The sequence below is a fragment of the Vanellus vanellus genome, assembly GCF_965231255.1.
Source record: "Vanellus vanellus genome assembly, chromosome: 17".
Lineage (NCBI taxonomy): Eukaryota > Metazoa > Chordata > Aves > Charadriiformes > Charadriidae > Vanellus > Vanellus vanellus.
The window spans coordinates 3,601,676-3,624,004 of NC_138922.1; the positions used below are offsets into that span (position 1 = coordinate 3,601,676).

General features: G+C 66.3%; 1 protein-coding gene across 1 annotated transcript; it reads left to right on the top strand.

Annotated features, from left to right (window-relative positions):
• Positions 1–1,403: 1,403 nt before the first annotated feature.
• USP43 (ubiquitin specific peptidase 43) lies at positions 1,404–21,508 on the top strand (the record flags this gene model as incomplete). The annotated part of the gene is given in 15 exon segments (XM_082492294.1): positions 1,404–1,937; positions 5,351–5,491; positions 9,238–9,338; positions 13,462–13,554; positions 13,874–14,009; positions 14,101–14,224; positions 15,125–15,275; positions 15,364–15,475; positions 17,071–17,174; positions 17,565–17,642; positions 17,760–17,889; positions 18,062–18,410; positions 19,860–20,018; positions 20,663–20,784; positions 20,786–21,508. Coding segments are annotated over 15 exon segments (3,057 nt in total).
• Positions 21,509–22,329: the final 821 nt, after the last annotated feature.

Below are 22,329 nucleotides of genomic sequence, written 5' to 3' on the forward strand. Positions count from 1 at the left end.
TCGAGCGGAGCACACGTTGCTGCAGAAACGGCCCGTCCCGCTGCAGTTGCCCTCCTTGTGCTGGTGTGATGCTGTGGGATGGATGCGGCCAGAGCGGGGGACTGATCCGGCTGAAAACCGCCCGTCGAAACCACAGCGGGTTTCCTCCACTAGCAGCGCTGCAGGAGGAGAGCAGGGAGCTGACCTGGTGGTCCCCGGTCATGCTGCGTGTCCCCACCTGGCCACGCTGGGAGGGCCGAGGGGCTGATCCCTGCGGCGGGGGGAAGGTGGCACCGTCCCTCCCCAGCCAGGATCTGCCGCACCCCAAACGAGCCCCCACCGGCGGTGCCAGCCGGCGCGGGGCGGACAGGAGGTGGCCAAAGCCTCCGGGCTCTGCCAGCGCTGGGTCGGTGACTCTGGTTTTGTGGCTCTGTGTGGGGGGAGCCCCTTTAGGTCCCAAAACCTCGGTGTGGTGGGCGCAGAGGTGACTGTTGTCCCACTGTCCCAGCTAAGAGCACCCAGAAGTGGCAGGATCGGGGCACCTCGCAGTGATGCTGTGACGCCCTGGGGTGATGCTGGGGGCAGTGGAGCAGCGCCAGTGGGGCACGGCTGGGACTTCTGGGAAAGCCCCGGAGTGATGCTGGGGGTGGTGGCGGATGCTGGGGGGGGACACATGGCTGGGACTCTTGGGAAAGCCCTGGAGCCGTGGCTGGGGTACCCCGGGGTGATGCTGGGGGTGGTGGGGTACATGGCTGGGACTCCTGGGGAAGCCCTGGGGTGATGCTGGGGGGGACTGGGCTTGGGTACTCTGGGGTGATGCTGGGGGGAGGGACGGATGACAGTGGGGAGTTACAGGTGGGACTCATGGGAAAGCCCTGAGGTGATGCTGGGGAGTGGGGGAGAAACTGGGGGGGGCACGGCTGGGACTCGTGGGAAATCCCTGGGGCCACGGAGGGGACAGTGGGGTGGTGTAGCCCATGGTGATGGTGGGGATAGTGGGCTGGGGTACCCCGGGGTGATGCTGGGGACAGCGGGGTGGGGTACCCGGTGGTGATGGTGGGGACACTGGGCTGGGGTACCCCGGGGTGATATTTGGGACACCGGGACTCAGCCGCCGTTGCCGCCCGCCACCAGCGGCAGCAGCAGCTCCCCGCTCCCTCCTCCTCCTCCTCCTCCTCCTCCTCCTCCTCCTTTCCCCCCCCCCCTCCCTTCCCGCTCCCCTCTCCCAGACCCAGCCCGGCCGGGGGAGGAGCCGGCAGCGCACAAAACCGCCCGCCCCGTCCCTCCGGCCCCCGCACCGGCACCACCGGCGGTGTGTGTGTGTGTGTTTGGGGGGGGGGCGCCCAGCGCCCTCCCGGGGCCATGCGCGCCGCGGCGGGGCCGGGCCCGGCGGGGCCGGGGGAGGGCGGCGGCCGCCCGGTGCCATGAGCGCGGCGGCACCGGCGGGGGGGGGCGGCGGCGGAGCGCGGGTGAGCCCGACGGGGCGGCCCCGGGCGGCGGCGGCGGCGGGGGGGGGGACACGGCGGCGGCGGCGAGCCCTGCGCTCCCTGGGCAGCCTGGCCGGGCGGCTGCTCCGCACCTGGGCGCGCCTTGCCGGGGGCCGCGGGAGGCGGCGAACCCCTCCAGCGGAGGACGACGAAGGGGGATTCCGGGGGGGCGGCCCCGGTGCCGGTAGCGGAGGGGAAGGGAGGCGGCGGCGGACCGGGGCGGCGGCGGGCGGGGAGGGGTGCGGGGGGGAGCGGCCGCCGGGCGCGCAGGGGCTGCGGAACCACGGCAACACCTGCTTCATGAACGCGGTGGTGCAGTGCCTGAGCAACACGGCGCCGCTGGCCGAGTTCCTGGCGCTGGGCCGGTACCGCGCCCGCGGGGCCCGCGCCGAGGTCACCCACCGGCTGGCGGCACTGGTCCGCGCCCTCTGGACCCGCGACTACACGCCGCAGCTCTCCGCCGAGTTTAAGGTACCGCTGCACCCCCCGGCACCCCCGGGCGCCTCCCGCTGCCCCCCGGCACCCACCGGTACCCCCAGGTCCCGGCACCCGCTGTCCCCAGCACTCACGGGTACCCCCAGCTCCCGGCACCCACCAGCACCCGCTGGTGCCCACCAGTACTCCCGGCACCCACCAGCACCCGCTGGTGCCCACCAGTACTCCCGGCACCCACCAGCACCCGCTGGTGCCCACCAGTACTCCTGGCACCCACCAGCACCCACTGGTGCCCACCAGTACCCCCAGCTCCCGGCACCCACCAGTACCCCCGGCACCCACCGGTACTCCCAGCTCCTGGCACCAGCTGCTCCCAACACCCACCAGTACCCTCAGACCACAGCACCCACTGGCATCCACAGCTCTTGGCATTCACTGGTAGCTCCAGCACCCACCGGCATCCCCAGCTCAGAGCACCCACCGGTACCCACTGCTCCCAGCACCCACCGGTACCCCCAGCTCTCAGCACCCACAGGCCCCCTCCTGCTCGCAAGCACCCACCAGCGCCCCCCTCACTCCCGGCACCCACTGACACCCCGTGCCCCCAGCGCCCACCTGCATCTCCCACTCCCCACACCTTCTGGCACCCACTGTCCTGCGCACCCCTCCCGCTCCCAGCACCCACCAGCACCCCCTGCCCTGCCTCACCCTCCCTATGGACCCTGCCCTGCCAGACACCCCCTCCTGTCCCCCCCCGCCAGTCACCACTACTGTCACCACCGTCACCCACCTCCAGCTCGGCTGCCTTCACCCCAGTTCCCACCTCCCTTGGGCGGGAGAGCTCCCAGCCCCGGCCCCCCATGGAGCCCCGGGGGTGAGCGTGATGCTGGCCGTGATGGTGGGGGGTACGGTGGGACGGTGCCACGGGACCCCAACACGGTGGCCTCAGGCCCTGTCACTGGGTGCGTGTCACATCCCTGCTGGGCACAAACCAGCGTGCTGCGGGCTTGTGCCCAGCCTGGGGACAGGGACAGGGTGTCGGGGACAGGGCAATGCTTTAGCCTGGCATCGCAGCCCCCCGCGCTCGGGGATGTGTGCCCGCGGGTGACACTTCAGCAGGGACTTGGTGCTCCAGTTGAACTTTGCCAAGTGCCGTGGGCACGGCGGAGCTGCTGGGAAGCCGGGACCCTTTCCTGCATCGGGGTTTCCAGCGGCGCTGCTGGTCCTGCGCGGGCAGGAGCTGGGGTACCACTGCTCTCCCTCCTCCTGTCCCCGGGGGACCTGCCTGCCTCCCTTCCCTGCCTGGTGGGTGCTGGTTGGGGAGCAGGGTGCTCATTGCCTTTAATTTCCTTGTAGCAAAGTAACCAGTTCTCGCAGTATTTCCGTACCCTCTGCTCCCAAACACACCCATTCCTTTGGCACAGAGCGGGGGGAAAACCCCCCCCCCAAAACTTCCAGCCTTCGCTTTGAATTTCCTCCCCTCCGGGTGGTTATCTGCATCTTCCATGAATTTCCACGTTTTTTTTTATTATTATTTTTAAATTTTTTTTAAATCTGCCTAAATAAGATTTTTAAAGAAGAGCTGAGTCCGCGACTCATTTTGCTTGAAGCCCATCCGCGGTGGCCTTGCTCCCTCTGCTTGTACTGGGATGCTGGTACCCGACCGGGGCCGGAGGGGGTCTTGGCTCGGGGTGTCTCCTGGCGATGCTCGAGGTCTCATCTCTGCCCCGGCAGGTCCCGGCGTGCTGCTTCAAATCGGCACGGATGGTTGGGGTTTAACTGCGTCAGCTGGTTAAAATAGGCACGGCTGGTCGGGCTTTCTCCCTCCCGGTGCTGGTTTTGGGGCTGAGCTCCCCAAATTGTCCTTTCCTGTTCAGCTCTGAGCAGCCACCGCCGGCCCAGCCTCAGAGAAGTGTCTTTGGGGACCCCCAGCTCTGCCTTTTGGGGTCTTCCCTGGGCCCCCTCCCCGTGCTTCCCACAGGGAGTGGATTTCCGAGCCCTTTCCTGCTCTTCCAGGGTCAGGGACCCATCCTGGCTCTGCTGGTGCTCCGGGACCCAGTCTGGGACCGCTGGGCTGGGAGCTGGCGATGGCCATCCCCCCCCCCCCCCCCCCCCTTCCGTGGGTGCCACCCAGGTGGGTGTCAGAGGAGGGACCCCCTCTGAGCCGGCAGCGCTGCCACCTCCTCAGCCCCCCCACGAGCCCCCCCACGAGCCCCCTGTCTGTCCCCGGGTCCCATCCTGTCTCACAGCCCCACGGCATTTCCAGCCACTTTCTTCCCACAGCAGTCCCTGGAGAAGGGGAATCCCCCCCCCCCCCCCCGTAAGGGCATCCCGTTGCTTGCCTAACTGTGAAATTAATGTTAATTAGCCAAAATGCTGTGGCGTGGCTGGTGCAGGGCAGGCGCGGAGATTAGGGCCTGATCCAGGCACGGGCAGGGGGATGCCCCAGTTGGTGGCACAGGGACCTGGGTTTTTGGGGCAGGATGCTCCGGGCCCGATTCCTGTGCCGTGCGCGGAGCTGCACATCCCAGGGGGGGAGAGGATATGGGGGAAATGGGAGGAGGGGGGGGGGGAATGCACGGGGGACCCCATCGGCACCTCTCGGGGACCCCTTGTGGGGAGGAGGAGAGGGGGTGAGCGGAGGGCAGCCCCGGGCGGGGGGAGCTGGCAGGGGCTGTGGGAGGAGGGGCAGAGCCCCCTCCCCATCTCTTATCTCCCCTCCCCGGTCTCACCCGCTCCACTTCAGTCGGAGGGTGCTGAGCGCCGGGCTCCGATGGGCCCAGCAGCCCCGGTTTTGGGATGCAGGAGGTTTGCTCAGGGGCTTTCCTCCTGCCTGTGCGGGCAGGGCTGGCAGGGCTGGCAGCTCCCCTGCCCACGCGCCGCACGGTTGCTTTGACTGTACGAACAGCCCTCGTCTCTTCTGGGGCCTCGGGGGGCTGCGCTGGCACCACCGGCACCGCCGGGCTGGGGAAACTGAGGCACGGGGAGGCACTGGGCTGGTGGGTGGTGATGGGGCAGCAGCGGCGGGGGGAGAGCTGCTGCCTGCCGGGTAATCCCGACGGTGGGAATCGCCTTCCCCTGGCTGTTACACCGAGTTGATGCTGTTGGAGTGTGTGGGACGGGTGACACCGGTGGGTCCCCGTGCGCCAGCCCTGCCCATATGGGTTTTGTTGGGGTATCCCATCAGCTGTCCCCTCCTTGTGTCATCGTCGCAGCTGAAAGCCGGGACACCACGGTGATGGGCCACAGAGCTGCGTGTGCGGTGTCCCCACTGCTCTGCTGTCCCCAGGGGGGCCGTGGCGTCCCCGCGGAGGCAGGACGAGGGCAGACGCCGTTGCAGGCGGGAAGCAGGGATGGCCTTTTTGCGATGGGTGCTAACGAACCGGCCGTTCGTTAGTGCCGGGCGGCGTGGCCTGAGGCTCAGCGCCCTCCCTGCCCGTCTCTTGCAGAACATCGTCTCCAAGCACAGCTCGCAGTTTCGGGGCAACGCGCAGCACGACGCCCTCGAGTTCCTGCTCTGGCTGCTGGACCGCATGCACGAGGACCTGGGCGCCGCGTTGCCCGCCCAGCGCACCCGCGTCCCCGAGGAGGTGGGTGGCCCCGGCCGGGGTGGCCGCACACCCTGGCTCAGGGGACAGTGTCCGCGCCAGGTCTGGGACCGGGGAAGCTGACACGTCCTGGGAGGGGTTGGGCTGGAGCTGTCTCCCTCCGCACACCAGTATGGGATGGGGATGCGGGTGATGTGGTTTGGTGGTGGTGGTGGTGGTGGGGAGGACGGTGGGGGTGGGTGCTGTGGGGCTGGGCAGGGTGGTTGGGGTGCTGGGAGAGCATTGGGGGTGTCAGCAGGGGCCCATCCAGCTGAGCGCCCTGGTGCTGGTGGGCCCCCCCTCTTCTGGGGGTTACTCGGGCAGGAGGAGATCCAGCCCTCCCCCTCCCTGCGCCTCCAGCTAAGCCCGCCGTAATTACAGTGCTCGGCGGCTTTGCTGCCGGCAAAACGAGGAATTAAGTCTCCTTCCATCCGTCTGCGCTTATGGCATCGCCCTGGCCCTGCCTGCCACCTGCCTGCCGCCTGCCTGCCGGGGCGCTGCCCGTTGCGACGGATGGCTTTGCGCAGCCGACGTTTACCGCGGCGGTTCGGCGCAGCAAAATGCTGTCCCCGCTTTGGGGGTGACCCCCGCCTTTACTCAGGGGGGTCCACGGGGAAAAGCTTCACCCTCCCTGTCCCCAGCTTGGGCCACCGTGGCTGCGGGTCGGGGACCCCGCGAGCAACCCCCTGCTCAACCTCCAGCCTTCACGGGCACAGCTCCATCCCGCGGGGCAAAGCTCGGCTGCGGTGCCCATCTCCGAAGCCTCCGGTCCGGGCAGCCCCGTGGCTTCCAGCCCTTCTTGGCCGGGGAGACTGCAGCCATCGCTGCACCGAGCTGAGCCGTCCTCAGCCCTGCCCGCCTTTCCCCGGGAGGCATTTAGATCCCTCGGGCTGTTTGGGAATCGGGCAGCTCCCCGGGCTTGCTTGTTGAATGCCAGGTGCCAACGTGTGCCACGGACCGTGGTGTCCCACTGGCAGTGTCCTCGGCTGCCCGCGCTGGAGGCGGAGCTGTGACAATGCCCGGAGTACCCGCTTGGCTCTGGGAATAGGACCTTTTGTCCTGTCCGTCCGTCCGTCCGTCCCCGGCATTCTGGCTTTGCCTCAGCCTCCCCCAGCCCCTCTCTGCGGTCTCAGCCCCTTTTGGGGGGGTGCCACCCCACAGCGGTGCCCATGTCCCTGGGGAGGGGCTGTCCCATGGGGGTCGTGAGCCTGAAAAATGGCTTTGGAGTGTCTGGAGGGGAGAGGGGTGCATGCGCCCCTCCTGGTTTTGGGTGGGAGGGAGGGCTTGTGCACATCCCCGAAGGGTGGGGATGGGGGGACGAAAGGGGGGGACAGAGGGGACTCTGTGCCAAAGGCTCAGGGACCGGGGAGCTCAGCCGGTGGAAAGTAGAAGACCAGGAGGGTGGTGGTCCAGGGCACAGAGCCCGGTGGGCTGGAGGGGTGGGAATACCCTCCTGGCTGTCCGATGGGTGCCCACGAGGTGTCTGCCGTGGTAGCCAGCGAGCTCCGGGGGCCACCCGGGTGGGGACGGAGATTTGGCTGCCGGAAGGTCCCCTCTCTGCCGCACCAGATGGACCCCGGCCCCGGGCAGGCTGTAAGGACACGTCAGGCTCAGCAGGACCACCGGTGCCAGCAGATGGCACGAGGAAAATCCACCTCCCGGCCAAATACCTCATTGGTTTTTCAGTCTTGCGCGTCGCGACACCAAAAACCCCTTTTCTTACCCCAAAACAGCCCGGTCCTTTCGCAAGCTACGGAGGCTCCTTTCTGCAACGTCTTTGCTGCCATCGGGCTCCGTGCGCTCCTGTCCTCTGGGTGTGGGGACGGGGGCTCCCGGCAGTTCCCGGGGCAGCGGGCAGGCAGGGAGCGGGCAGGCAGGGAGCGGGCAGGGAGGTGTCTCCCCGCCAGGCAGGTTTGGCTGTGTAACTGTCACATCCCAACATCCCCGTTCCCTACGGAGCAGAGTAGAGGACCTGGCTGCTCTCGGGATGCCCCGGGTGCGGGGTACATCTCACCTCCCGCAGCCGGCTCTGGCATCCCGTGAATTTGGCAAATTGAGCCGAGCGTCCTGGCCTTTCCTCGGGACGGAGGGACGGATCCTGCGCCGGCGCTGCAGCGAACGGCAGGGACGCGGGCAGGCTGCCAGCGCTGTCCCCGGGGTCGGTCCCTGCTGAGAACAGGGAGACCAGAGGCCGTGCCTCAGTTTCCCCATGTACTGAGCAGGGAGGGATGGAGAAGAGGGCTCCCTCCTGCCAGGCTCCTGCCCGCCCCGTGGCAGCGTCCAGCCCAAGGAAGAGTGGGTTTCTCTCGGAGAAGGGGACCCGCTGTTGCTCCTGCGGTTGCTCAGGGACGTGCCATGGGCTTGCCAGGGGGAAGGGGTGCGGGCCCCCAGCCGGGCGCTGCGGTGGCTCAGGGTGCTGGGAGCTGCTGGATCAGGCCCGGAGAGAGGTCAGATGTCTGCGGTGTGGGGGGAGATGCAGTCACCCCACCGGCTGGGGCTGACCCAGAGGGACAGGGACGTGGGGAGGTGGCCGAGGGATGGTTCGACAGTGGAGAAAGTGCTCCCCAGGGCTTCCTCCCCTACCAGCTCAAGGGATGCTGGTGGAACGGCACTGCTCCCACCGCCTGCGCCGGACACGTGGCCCCTGAAAGCCCGGCTCTGGGGCAGTGGGTCGGGGTGCTGGGTGCTGTGCCGAGTGCCGTAGAATCATGGAATAGTTTAGGTTGGAAGGGACCTTGAAGATCATCCAGTCCCACCCCCTGCCCTGGGCAGGGACACCTCCCCCCAGCCCAGGTTGCTCCAAGCCCCGTCCAACCTGGCCTTGAACACCTCCAGGGATGGAGCTTCCACGCCTGGGCTCAGGGTGCTGTGCCTGGGTGCGCTGCCTGGGCTTGACGTGGCAGGTGCCACGCTGGGGAAACACGCAGCGGCGGGGCTGCTTTTCGGGGCGGCGCGGGCAGTCCCGCGCCAGCAACGCCTTATCGTAGCTCCCTGGTTCTGGCGAGTTGCGTGTGGTTAATACGCAGCCGGCCGTGTTTGCCTCAGGAGCACGGACATGCACACGGACGCACGGACGCCGTCTCGCTGCAGCATCCCACCGTCTCGCCCACCCACGCCACAGCTCCCCGCAGCGCGGCTGCTCCCAGCACCCATGGGTGCCTTTGCCGGCACAGCGGGTGCCGCGGTGCTGTGGGCACCTCCCTGCCGGGGCTGCCGACCCTCCTTGGGGGAAGACGTTGTGGGGTGACCAGTTTCCCCCCAGCCGTCCCCTGCCAGAGGTGCCCGTGCTGCGGTGCGGGTACACCGGCCCAGTCGGCTCACCCAAGATTTCCCTCCTGGAGCATTTCAGCCGGGCTCGAGCGCGTTCCCGGCTCCAGTTCCTCAGTGTGCAGAAGCTCCGGGCACTGGGGCTGTGGCTGGTTCGATGGGACATACCCCAAAAGTTCCCCAGGAGAAGGCATGCGGGGAGCACGGCAGTGCCGGGCCGGAGGGTGCCAGGCAGGGAATGCTCCAGCGTCGCCTTCAGCCTGTCCTCATGCCGTAGGAACACCGAAGCTGGGCTTGGTTCACTGGGACGTGTCCCCAACCCCTTTAGGGACATGGTTTAGTGGTGGACTTGGCAGGGCTGGGTTAATGGTTGGACTTGATGATCTTCAAGGTCTTTTCCAACCTAAACGATTCTATGGTTCTATAAGGGTGGGGGGCACCCCAACACCTCGCTCACCCTTCTTTGTCTCTTGCCCCCGCAGCCCGGCGAGGACGGGAGCGGCGGTGCCAGCAGCTCCCCACCGCCTGCCCAGCATCCCTGTGGGCAGAGCTTTGTGCAGAGCCACTTCCAAGCGCAGTACAGGTGAGTGGGGAGGGATGGATCCTGCCCAGCCAGAGGCTTCTGAGAGCCCCGGGCAGCGCTCGAGGGGCTTTGCTGGTGGGTGGCCGGACTCTTCGAGCACAGGGAAGGGATGAGCTGGGGAGCGCTCAGCTCTGCAGAGAGGCTCCACCCATCCATCCATCCATCCATTCACCCACCCATCCATCCCCCCATCCACTCATTCATCCATCCATTCATCCACCCATTCACCCATACATCCACCCATCAGTCCATCCATCCATTCACCCATCCATCCATCCATCCACCCATCTGTCCATCCATCCACCCATCCGTCCATCCATCCACCCATCAGTCCATCCATCCACCCATCCATCCATTCACCCATCCATCCACCCATCTGTCCATCCGTCCACCCCCCATCCATCCGTCCATCCATCCGTCCATCCATTCACCCATCCATCCACCCATCTGTCCATCCGTCCACCCCCCATCCATCCGTCCATCCATCCGTCCATCCATTCAACCATCCACCCACCCATTCATCCATCCATCCATCCATCCATCCATCCTGGGCATGGGAGCTGCTTCCCACACTGGCGGTGGAGCCACAGGTTGGGGTGAAACACCGAACGAGGGGTTTCAGGACATTTCCTACTCCGCTTCAATGCCAGCAAATATTTTTACAAGTGCCAAAAAAGACACGGGGAAGGTTGGAGCCTGAATCCCTGTGGGGGTGTCCTGCCTGGTCCCCACCCCTATCTCATCTCCGGGGCTCCCGGTAATTATCCGGGAAGCTCTGGGAGCAGCAAAATTAGGGTAGAGCAGTGGTTTATGTGCATGGTGCAACGCTGGTGGCATTGTCCGGGTGGCTCTTGGCCAGAGAGGGCAAATTGGTTTTAGTATGGAGTGATCCCGAGCGGGGTCTGAACCACATCCCGGGGGCGGGTTTTTGGTGTGGGTGGATGCCTTGTCCTTGGGAAGTGACATCAGTCACATCCAGTGTCACCTCCTTGGCATGGTCACAGACAGGGGCAGAACCCACCACGTGCCTTCCCTGGGCGTTTCATACCCCCTGCCTTTGGAGACCCCACAGCCCACTTCACCTTGGCCCTAACGAACCCTGAAGTGGTTCGTTCTCTTCGTTATCGCCACCCCAGGGTGGGGAGGGCCACCAGGAGATGGCTTTTGCTGGGATAGCTGATTTTGCGCCGCACTAGGAGTTCACTGGCAAAAGGAAGGCGGCTGCTGAGCCAGGAGGGCTCTGCCAGGGGAGATGGGCAGGGGTTGGGCAGGGGGTGCCCTGGTTGTCCTCCGTCAGTGATGGTAGGTGGTGGAGAAACCCAGTAAGGTGTGATGTCCCTCAAGGGTCTATACTGGGACCAAGACAATTTAATTTCTTTAATATTAATGATGTGGTGGGATTGAACATGCCCTCAGCGAGTTGGCAGGTGACACCACGCTGAGCGGTGCCGTTGATCGCTGGAGGGAGGAGATGCCATCCAGAGGGACCTTGATGGACTGGAGTAGTGGGCCCATGTGAACCTCTTGAGGTACAACCAGACCAAATGCAAGGTTCTGCACCTGGGTTAGGGCAATCCCCAATACCAGTACAGACTGGGTGATAAATGGAGGACTTGGGGACACTTATGGATGATGCTGGACTTGAGCTGGCAATGTGTCCTTGCAGCCAAGAAAGCCAACCGCATCTTGGGCTGCATCGCAAGAAGTGTGGCCAGCAGGGCGAGGGAGGGGATTGTCCCCCTCTGCTCTGCTCTGGTGAGACTCCAGCTGGAGTACTGCGTCCAGCTCGGGGGGCCCCCAGTACAACATGGACCTGTTGGAGCGAGTCCAGAGGAGAAGTGGTCAGAGAGGGCTGGAACATTTCTATGAAGAAAGGCTGAGGGAGTTGGGGGTTGTTCAGCCTGGAAAAGAGAAGGCTCTGGGGACACCTCCTGGTGGCCTTTCAGTATATGAAGGGGGCATCTAACAAAGGTGGAGAGAGAGACTTTTTACCAGGGTCTGAAGTCACAGGGCAAGGAACAACGGTTTTAAACTGCAAGAGGGTAGGGTTAGGTCAGACATAAGGAAGAAATATTTTACAATAAGGGCGGTGAGCCCCCGGCCCAGGTTGCCCCGAGAAGCTGTGGCTGCCCCATCCCTGGAGGGGTTCAAGGCCGGGTTGGATGGGGCTTGGAGCAACCTGGGCTGGGGGGAGGTGTCCCTGCCCAGGGCAGGGGTTGGGACTGGATGATCTTTAAGATCCCTTCCAACCCACACCATCCTGTGGTTCTTCCACAGGACACAGGATCAAGGTTGTCCCAAGCCTGTCCCAGAGGACCATCGTGGGGATGCCCCCGCATGTGGGTGATGGGACACCCCACATGTTCATCCAGCTGAGCCTCACGGGATGCTCGGGTGGGCCAGTATCTGGCCACCCCGTCCCCGTGCCATGGCATTGCAGACATGAGGGGGTACCTCTGGCACCACAGCTCCTTCCTCCTCGCTCAATTAATTCCTCGCCCTGTATGAAAAAAAAGCACTTTAATTATCCGCCCCCTTCCGCATGCCAGAGCCCGTCTGCGTGTAAAAGAATTTATTAATTGGTGCGGCTGCATCCTGGGGAGCTCAGTGGCTCTTCAACGTGACCGATAACAAGGGCTCAGGATTTTGATTTGGTTTTTAATTTATTTTCCCCCTTTTTGTTGAATAAAAAGGAGGAAAGAAAAGAAATTAAAAAGGCAGAATTAAAAAGAAAAAGGGGGTAAGGTGGTTGTTGGCGTTAAATGTTCATTTAAGCCAGGCTTTGATGGGGCATCTCCTGCGGGATGCTGTGGGAAATGGGGAAGCTGGCGGGGGGACCTGGTCCTCCCCGGTGGCCCCATGTCCCCCAGCAGAGTGGCTGGGTCCCCCCTCGCTGTCCCCCACCGCTCCCCTGCAGCTGGCGGCTGTGCTGTGGTGGGGACCGGGTGCGCTGAGCTGGCAGCACCAGAGAAGCTGGTGGTGTCCGTGCGGCACAACCCGTGTCCCAGCAGAAGGGCTGGATACTGCCCCCGGCCCCGCGCTGGGAGTGCAACCCCGGGGTGTGCAGGATCTGGCCCTGCGGTGCTGATGGCGATACCACCCCAGCGGGTGCAGGATCCGGCCCTATGGTGGTGGCAGGCAGCTGGTTCCCAGCAAGTGGATGGGGAGCACGGCAGAACCCAGGAGCCAGAAGCCACCCTGGGGTCTGCAAGCCCTGGGAGGGGGAGCAGGATTTGGGGAGGTTTCGGGGCCACAGCCATGCATGGAAGTGGGAGATTTCACGCTGGCTTCTGTAGCACCATCTGTTACTGTGGGTGCCCTTGTTAGGTTTCAGAGTGAACAGACTGTCGGGGTGGGCAGGCGGGTACGGGCTGTGGTGTGCAACCCCGGCAGGAGAACGTGCAACCTCTGTGTGATGCTGGGGCCATCTGAGCCCTGTGGGATGCGGTACCCAGGGATGCGGTACTCAGGGTGTGGTACCCAGGGTGCGTTACCTGCGTTGTGATGCCTGGGATGCAGTACCCAGGGATGCGGTACCCAGGAAGGCGGTACCCGGGATGTGATGCCTGGGATGCAGTACCCAGGGATGCGGTACCTGGGACGTGGTACCCAGGATGTGGTACCCAGGGTGTGATGCCTGGGATGCAGTACCCAGAGATGCAGTACCCAGGGATGCAGTACCCAGGATGCTGTACGCGGGGTGTGGTACCCAGGATGTGATGCCTGGGATGCAGTACCCAGGGATGCAGTACCCAGGGATGCAGTACCTGGAATACTGTACCTGGGGTGCGGTACCCAGGATGAGGTACCCGGGATGTGATGCCTGGGATGCGGTACCTGGGATGTGAAGCCTGGGATGCAGTACTCAGGGATGCGGTACCCAGGGATGCAGTACCCAGGGTGTGGTACCCAGGGATGTGGTACCCAGGGATGTGGTACCCAGGGTGCTCTGCCTGGGATGCAGCACCCAGGGTGTGGTACCAAGGATGCAGTTACCTGGGATGTGATACCCAGGGTGTGGTACCCAGGGTGCAATACCGGCGGCAGGGCGCTGCAGCCCCAGGATGGGGACTCTGAGGGTGCCGTCCCCGTGTCGGTGACGCGCCCCGGCCATGTTTTGCAGGTCCTCCCTGACATGCCCTCACTGCCTGAAGCAGAGCAACACATTCGACCCCTTCCTGTGCATCTCCCTGCCCATCCCGCTGCGCCAGACCAGGTGAGCCCGGCCCCGCGCCTCCCCAGCCGCTCGCCGGCACGGTGAGAGGCACAGCCGCCAGCCAGCGGGGTTTTGGCTCCAAGTGAGGGTAATTTGCATATTTCGGGGTAAATAATTAATTCAGGATGTGGTGGCAACCTTGGAATGGGTGACAGCCACCGCTGCAGGAGCTGTGTCCGATGGGTGTTTGCCACCTCCAGAGTCGGAGATGCCACGCTGGGACGCGGATCCCTCCGGCGTGGTCATGAGCGGCGTCTGGTCTCAGTGCGGTGGCTTTCCCCGCTGAAGCGCGCGTGTGTGTCCCCCTCGGTGTCCCCAGGGCTCTCAACGTCACCCTGGTGCTGCAGTGCGAGCGCTGGCGGTTCGTGCGGGTGGGACTGGCCGTGCCCCTGCTGGGCACCGTGGCCGAGCTGCGGGAGATGGTGGCGCGGGAGGGACACATCGCCCCGGAGCAGGTAACGAAGAAGATGGGGGGGTGGGGGGGGATGACACGGTGGGGGACCCACGGGACACATCCCACTGAGGGCGCGGGGTGCCGTCCCGCAGGTCATCCTGGCCGAGGTGTCCCCGCGGGGCTTCCTGCGCTCCCTGGGCGACGCGGAGGAGCTGGGTGCTGCTGGGGAGGGGGCTCCCCTCTACGCCTTCCAGCCGCCCCCCGCCCGCCACGCAGGTACCGCCCTCCCCCCTGCTATTGGCTGGCCGCTGCCCCCCTGCCCCGCTCTGATTGGTTGGGAGCGGCTTGTGCAGCGCTGGAGGAGGCTGAGATTGGTGGGGGGTGGAGGCTCTCGATGCGATTGGTGGCTGAAAGGTGTGCTGGGATTGGTGGGGGAGTGGTGTCCTGGCTGCTGTCATTGGTCAGAGGCAGCTGCACTCCACCGGGATTGGGAGGAGGGTGATATCTTTAGCTGTGATTGGTTGGAGGCAGGCGTGCTTGGCTGTGATTGGTTGGAGGCAGGTAGGCTCTGCTGGGATTGGTTGGAGGCAGGTGGGTTTTGCTGGGATTGGTTGGCATCTTGTTTTCCCCCCTCTCTCCCACTGCCCTGTGATTGGTTGGAGGCAGGTGTGCTCTGCTCTGATTGGTGGGAGTCTTGTTTTCCCTCTGTCCCCCTGTCCTGTGATTGGTGGGAGGCAGGTGTGCTCTGCTGTGATTGGTGGGAACTGTGTCCTCTCAGCTGTGATTGGTGAGAGCGCTGGTGCTCATGCTGTGATTGGTGGGAGGCAGGCATGCTCTGCTGTGATTGGTGGGAGGCAGGTATGCTTGGCTGTGATTGGCGGGTACTGTGTCCTCCCTGCTGTGATTGGTGGGAACCTTGGTGCTTATGCTGTGCTTGGTGGGGGGGCAGGTGTGCTTGGCTGTGATTGGTGGGAGGCAAGCATGCTCTGCTATGATTGGTTGGAGGCGGGCGTGCTCTGCTGTGATTGGCGGCGGCCCTGTCCCCCGGGGCTGTGATTGGTGGGAAGCGCGGGGATGCGGGAGGCCGTCCTGCAGGCAGGGGAGCACAGGCAGCCCCCCGCGCTAATTAACACCTGTGCTGACCGAGAGCCCCCTAATTGCCCGCCCTGCCCGCAGGATGCCCCCGCAGCCTGCCCGCCTCCCCGGGGGCCACCCAGCGCCCGCCGCCCGCCGCCGCCCGCTCCTCCGACTGCCTGCACCCCGGGGCGGGCGGCCGCATCCTGCTGCTGCTCTGCAACACGGCGGGCGACGGCCCCCGCCTCGCCAGGTACCCACCCGCCCTGCCCGCCTCCCCGCCGAGGGATGGGGCGCGGGGTGTCCGCCCTCAGCCCACTGTGTCCCCCGCTGTTCCCCAGGTTCGGGCCACCGCTGGTGCTGCGGGAGGAGCGGGGCGTCTCCTGGGAGCAGCTCCAGCAGAGCATCCTGGCCCAGCTGCGGGCGCTGCTGCGGGGAGAGGTGCGGGCGCAGGTGAGATGGAGGGGGACACACACACCGCTGTCCCCTCCCAGGATGCACTTGACCGGGGCTGCTGGCACCATGGCTGGGGGGGGATGGAGCTGTGGTGTCTCCGTGGGTGGCCGTGGTGTCACCATGAGTGGCCGGAATGTCTCCACAGGTGGCCGTGGTTTCTCCATGGCTGGCCATGGTGCAGCTGTGGGTGGCCATGGTGTCTCCATGGGTGGCTGTGGTGGACCCGTGGGTGGCTGTGGTGGACCCATGGGTGGCCTTGGTGGAGCCGTGAGTGGCTGTGCTGTCTCCATGGTTGGCCATGGTGGAGCTGTGGATGGCCATGGTGTCACCATGGGTGGCTGTGGTGGACCCATGGGTGGCCATGGTGGAGCTGTGGATGGCCATGGTGTCACCATGGGTGGCTGTGGTGGACCCATGGGTGGACGTGGTGTCTCCATGGTGGAGCTGTGGTGGACCCATGGTTGGCCATGGTGGAGCTGTGGATGGCTGTGGTGTCTCCATGGGTGGCTGTGGTGTCTCCATGGGTGGCTGTGGTGGACCCGTGGGTGGCTGTGGTGGACCCATGGGTGGCCTTGGTGGAGCCGTGAGTGGCTGTGGTGGACCCATGGGTGGCCGTGGTGTCTCCATGAGTGGCTATGGTGTAGCTGTGGATGGCCACAGTGTCTTCATTGGTGGCTGTGGTGTCTCCGTGGGTTGCTATGGTGCAGCCATGAGAGGCGCTGGTGGCACCATCAGTGGCTGTGTGTCACTGTGGGTGGCCATGGTGGAGCCATTCTTGGCTGTAGGGTCACCATGGGTGGCTAACGGTGTCACCTTGCGTGGTTGTGGTGGCCCTGGGGGTAGTTGTGTTGTTGATGCTGGTGGCTGATGGTCACTGTGGGTGGCTGTGCTGTCCCTGTGGGTGTCATTCACACTGCAGGCAGCCAGTGGTGTCACAGTAGGTGGCTACAGTGACACTGTGGGTGGCAGTGATCTCCATGTGGGTGGCCATGTTGTCACCACTGGTGGCCAATGGTGTCATGATGGGTGGGCACAGTGTCCCTGTGGGTGGCTCTCATGTCCTTGTGGGTGGTTATGTTGTTTCTGTGTGTGGCCGATGGTGTCACCATGCGTGGCCACAGTGCCCTGTGGGTGGTCATGTTGTCCTGTGGGTGGCCAGTGGTGTCCTAGTGAGTGGATGTGGTGTCCCTGTGGGTGGCCACGGTGTCACCGTGGGTGGCCACGGTGTCACTACAGGTGGCCGTGGTGTCACCATGGGTGGCCACAGCGCTACCCAGCTCCCGCAGCAGAGCTGCCCCAGCCCAACCACCCTCCCCAGTGCCCAGATGCCACCATCCCAAGGGCACTGGTGTCCCTGAGCCGCCCCTTTGCCCCCCCAGCCACACCGCAGCCAACAGGACAGGACATCCCCCAGCCCCACATCCCCATCCCCACGGGTGTCCCCTGTCATCCCAGCCACGGGGACCAAAGAAATCTGGTTTGGGGGGGGCTTTTTTTGTCCCGTGTCACAAAGCACGGGTCACCCTGGGTGACGCCAGAGGGCAGGGGGGCTCTGCCCCCCGCCAGCCCCACAGCCCCCTCTCCCCTTGCAGGGCGCGGGAGCCCTCTTCCGCATCCGCCTGGCGGGGGGCTCGTCCCCCTGTGCCTACCTGTCCCCGCAGGACCCCCGCCCGCTCTGCCACCCCGCCGTCGACAGGTAAGGGCACCTGAGGGGATCCCACGTCCCCAGAATGTCCCCTGCTTCCCCAGGGATGGCCAGCGGTGTCCCCACGGGTGGCCGTGGTGTCCCTCTGGATGGTCGTGTTGGCACCATGGTTGCCCGAAGGTGTCCCTGTGGCTGGCCGCAGTGTCACCATGGGTGGCCAGTGGTGTCACCGTGGCTGTTTAGTGGTGTCACCGTGGCTGTTTAGTGGTGTCACCGTGACTCTTCGCCGGGGACTGGGTCCCCAGCCCTGCGTCCCCACCATGGGTGCTGCTCAGGGAGGTGGCGGCCATCCCTGCCTGCCACCGCGGGCTGGCACAGGAGGGGTGGCCCTATGGGGACGGGGGATTTGGGGGGACATCTCGCCTCGTCCTCGCCCCCCAGAGCGCTGCAGCTGAGCGGGGCGGGTGGCCCTCCCCACGTGAAGCTGACGGTGGAGTGGGACGTGAGCACCAAAGAGCGGTGAGTCCCTCGCACCCAGGGTTGGGGGGGGGGATGACACCGACACGACACCCCAGCACCCTGCCTGACCCCCCCTCTCCCCTCCGGCGCTGTCATGTCCCCCTGCCTCCTGCGCAGCCTTTTCGGCAACATCCAGGAGGAGGTGGTGCAGGACGCGGAGAGCGTGCGGCTGCAGCAGCAAGCGCACCGGCAGCAGCACAGCTGCACGCTGGATGAGTGCTTCCAGCTCTACACCAAGGAGGAACAGGTACCCGCGCCCTGCCCGCGCCCTGCCTGCGCCCTGCCCGCCGCCGAGGGCAAGCCCTGCCTACGGCACGGGGGATATCAGCCTTTGCGGTGCCAAGGGTGGCTTCGGAGGTGGCGAGTGGGACGGTGGGAGGGAGGGAGGTGGAGGTGGCCGTGACACGTGGCGTCCCCAGCTGGCCCCGGACGACGCCTGGCGCTGCCCGCACTGCAAGGTGCCGCAGCGGGGTACGGTGAAGCTGAGCCTCTGGACGCTGCCCGACATCCTCATCATCCACCTCAAGCGCTTTCGCCAGGTGGCTGAGCACCGGCACAAACTCACCACGCTGGTGAGGTTCCCCCTGCGGGGTCTCGACATGGCCCCCCACGTGGCCCAGCGGGGGCAGGCCGGCGGGCAGCTGGTGGGGCGCTGGGCGCCCTGGCGACCCCCCCTCTGCCTGCCCCCGAGTTGCCCCCGCGACTACCTCTACGACCTGTACGCCGTCTGCAACCACCACGGCAGCATGCAGGGCGGCCACTACACCGGTGAGCCTGGGGGGGGGCATGGCAGCGGGGTGGGGGGCTCTGCAGGGGGTGTGCTGTGGGGCAGGGTGTGGGGTTTTGGGGGGCGATGGCAGGGGGATGTGCCATGGGGCATGGGGGGCGGTTGGGGGGCAGGGCGAGGGGTGTGATGGGGGGCACGATATGGGGTTTGGGGGGGGGTTGGAGGGGGAGCATTGCAGAAGGTGTGCCATGGAGTTTGGGGGCAGTGTGGGGGGTGAGGTGGGGGGCACATCGTGGGGCTGGGGGCTGCGGTAAGGGGGCGTGCTGTGGGGCACAGCGTGGGGTTTGGGGGCACTGCAATGGGTGTGCTGTGGGGCATGGAAGCGGGGTGGGGGGCATGGAAGTGGGGTGTGCTGTGGGGCAGGATATGGGGTTTTGGGGGGCGATGGCAGGGGGATGTGCCATGGGGCATGGGGGGCGGTTGGGGGGCAGGGCGAGGGGTGTGATGGGGGGCACGATATGGGGTTTGGGTGGGGGTTGGGGGGGGAGCACTGTAGAAGGTGTGCCATGGAGTTTGGGGGCAGTGCGGGGGGCACAGAGCGGGGCACAGCGTGGGGCTGGGGGCTGCGGCAATGGGGTGTGATGTGGGGCACAGCGTGGGGTTCGGGGGCACTGCAGGGGGTGTGATGTGGGGCATGGAAGCGGGGTGGGGGGCACTGCAGGGGGTGTGCTGTGGGGCAGGATATGGGGTTTTGGGGGGCGATGGCAGGGGGCTGTGCCATGGGGGGCGGTTGGGGGGCAGGACGAGGGGCGTGATGGGGGGCACGATATGGGGTTTGGGTGGGGGTTGGGGTGGGGAGCACTGCAGAAGGTGTGCCATGGAGTTTGGGGGCAGTGCGGGGGGCACAGAGGGGGGCACAGCGTGGGGCTGGGGGCTGCGGTAAGGGGGTGTGATGTGGGGCACAGCGTGGGGTTCGGGGGCACTGCAATGGGTGTGATGTGGGGCATGGAAGCGGGGTGGGGGGCTCTGCAGGGGGTGTGCTGTGGGGCAGTGTGTGGGGTTTTGTGGGGCAATGGCAGGGGACTGTGGCATGGGGGGCGGTTGGGGGGGAGGGTGAGGGGCTTGATGGGGGGCACGATATGGGTTTTGGAGGGGGGCGGGGGGGGAGCACTGCAGAAGGTGTGCCATGGAGTTTGGGGGCAGTGCGGGGGGCGCGGAGGGGGGCACAGCGTGGGGCTGGAGGCTGCGGTAAGGGGGTGTGATGTGGGGCACAGCGTGGGGTTCGGGGGCACTGGGCCATATCCCCCAGCAGCATCCTGCACCCCCAGGCTGTCCCCGCAGCGTGGGGCTGACGCTCCCCACTGCACCCTGGGGGCAGAGGAGGGGGGAGGTTGGGGGGGGGGGGGCACCCAGTGCAGAGCATCCATCCCCCCCTGACCCCTGTGTGCGTGTGTGTCCCCCCCTGTCCCCCCCCCCCCCCTTGTCCCCAGCCTACTGCTGCAACGCCCTGGACGGGCGGTGGTACAGCTACGACGACAGCAGGGTGGAGGGGGTGCGGGAGGCGGAGGTGAGCACCCGCAGCGCCTACATCCTCTTCTACCAGCGTCGCGCCGCCGTGCCCGCGTGGTCGGCGGGCAGCTCCGTCAGGGGTGAGCATCCCCCCTCCCCCCCCCCCACTTCCCTGCCCGCTGGGCACCCCTTTGCCCGGAAAGCCATCGAACCCCGAGCCCGCCTGACACGGTCCAGTGCGCTCTCACGGGCGCGCGGGGTGATGGGGGCGCGCGGGGTGATGGGGGCGCGTGGGGTGATGGGGGGGGGCGGGGTGATGGGGGCGCGCGGGGTGATGGGGGCGCGCGGGGTGATGGGGGCCCGCGGGGTGATGGGGGCGCGCGGGGTGATGGGGGCCTGCGGGGTGATGGGGGCGCGCGGGGTGATGGGGGCGCGCGGGGTGATGGGGGCGCGCGGGGTGATGGGGGCGCGCGGGGTGATGGGGGGGGGCGGGGTGATGGGGGCGCGCAGGGTGATGGGGGGGGGCGGGGTGATGGTGGCCCGCGGGGTGATGGGGGCGCGCGGGGTGATGGGGGCGCGCGGGGTGATGTACACACGCGTGCAGCAGAGAGGAGCGCCCACGGCCACGGACGTGGGCACGGCGGGACGGGTACGCCGTCGCCTGTCGCGTCGCAGCACGCCGGCGGCCCCCGCGTGCCGGTGCGCCCCGAGAGATGGGGTGGGGAGGTTGGTGCGGGCACGGCGGCATCCTCGCAGCCCGGCCCAGCTTCATTCGTCCCCGCAGGTCCCACCGCCTCCTCGCTTTCGGGTCACTGGTTGACCCGCCTGGGCGGCAGCACGCGGGACGCCGCGACCAACCGGTTGGGTGCCGCCGCCGCCGCCCCGGAGAAAGGTGATGCTGAGCATCCCCTCCCCACCCCAGCATCCCGCCCTGCCGCCCGCCTCCTCCCCATTTATTATTTTTATAATTACAGGTGGTTTCGAGGCCAGACCCTTAGTGCGGGGCGTCCAGCGCCGCAGCCTCAGCGTCAAACTCTCGCCCGCCGGTGGCCCCCCCAGGACCGTACCCCCGCGCTGGTCCTTCGCCGGCAAGGAACGGGGGGAACTGGTGGCCTACCTGGAGTCGGGACGCCGACCGCGCTGCACCCGCCGCTCCCTCTTCCCTCTCCCCACGGCTGGGGAGAGCGGCCCCCCCATCCCCCCGGCTACCAGCCCCGCGCCAACCGGTCCCCCGAAACAGCCCGGCAAAGGGCAAGAGGAGCCGGCCACCCCCCGAGCCCCCCGCCGGCCCCTCCGCCTGCCCACGCTGCGACGAGCCGCCAGCACCGGCGCTGAGGGGTCCCTGCGCCTGCCCCCCAAAAACCAGAGCACCGGGTTGTCACGGACGGAGGGGGACGCGGCTGTCCCCCCGGCACGGCTGTCCCCCGGCCCCGTGGCCATGGCGCGCTCGCAGAGCTCGGCCACCCTCCCCCTGCGCCCCGAGGGGGGCCTGCGGCGCTCAGCATCGCTGGGCAGGGCTACGGGGGGGAACCCCCTGCCCCCCCGGGGTCCCCCCGGGGCCACGCTGCAGCGGGGACGGCAGCCCACGGGCTCGCTGTGCCACCCGGCCGTGCCCGAGTCCAGCTTCTGAGCCACGGCCGGTGGGCATCATCCCCCCCCCCCCGGGCACCCCGAGTTAGGGGCCATCCTGAACTGGGGGGGGGGAGAGGGGGTGGTCCCAAAGCGTGGCTGTCCCAAACTGGGGGAGGGGGTCTCAGCCTGAGGGTTCGTGAACCAGGGCATGCCAAAGCCCCCGCCAAAACGGGGGATTCCCAAACTGGGCGCTTCCCAAGCCAGGGGCATCCCAAACTGGGAGCATCCTGAACCAGAGGTTCCGAAATCAGGGCATCCCAACCCAGGGGCATTCCAAACTGGGAGCATCCCAAACTGCGAGCATCCGGAACCAGAGGATCCGAAATCAGGGTATCCCAAACTGGGGGTATCCCAAACTGGGAGCATCCCAAACTGCGAGCATCCTGAACCAGAGGCTCCGAAATCAGGGTATCCCAAACTGGGGGTATCCCAAACTGGGAGCATCCCAAACTGCGAGCATCCGGAACCAGAGGCTGCGAAATCAGGGCATCCCAAACTGGGAGCATCCCAGACTGGGAGCATCCTGAACCAGAGGCTCCTAAATCAGGGCATCCCAACCCATGGGCATCCCAAACTGGGAGTATCCTGGACCAGAGGCTCTGAAATCAGGGTATCCCAACAAGGTGCATCCCAAACTGGGTGCATCCCAAACTGGGAGCATCCCAAACTAGAGGCTCCTAAATCAGGGCACCTCAAACTGGGAGCATCCCAACCCAGGGGCATCCCAAACTGGGAGCATCCTGAACCAGAGGCTCCGAAATCAGGGCATCCCAACCCAGGGGCATCCCAAACTGGGGTCATCCCGAACCGGTGGCTGTG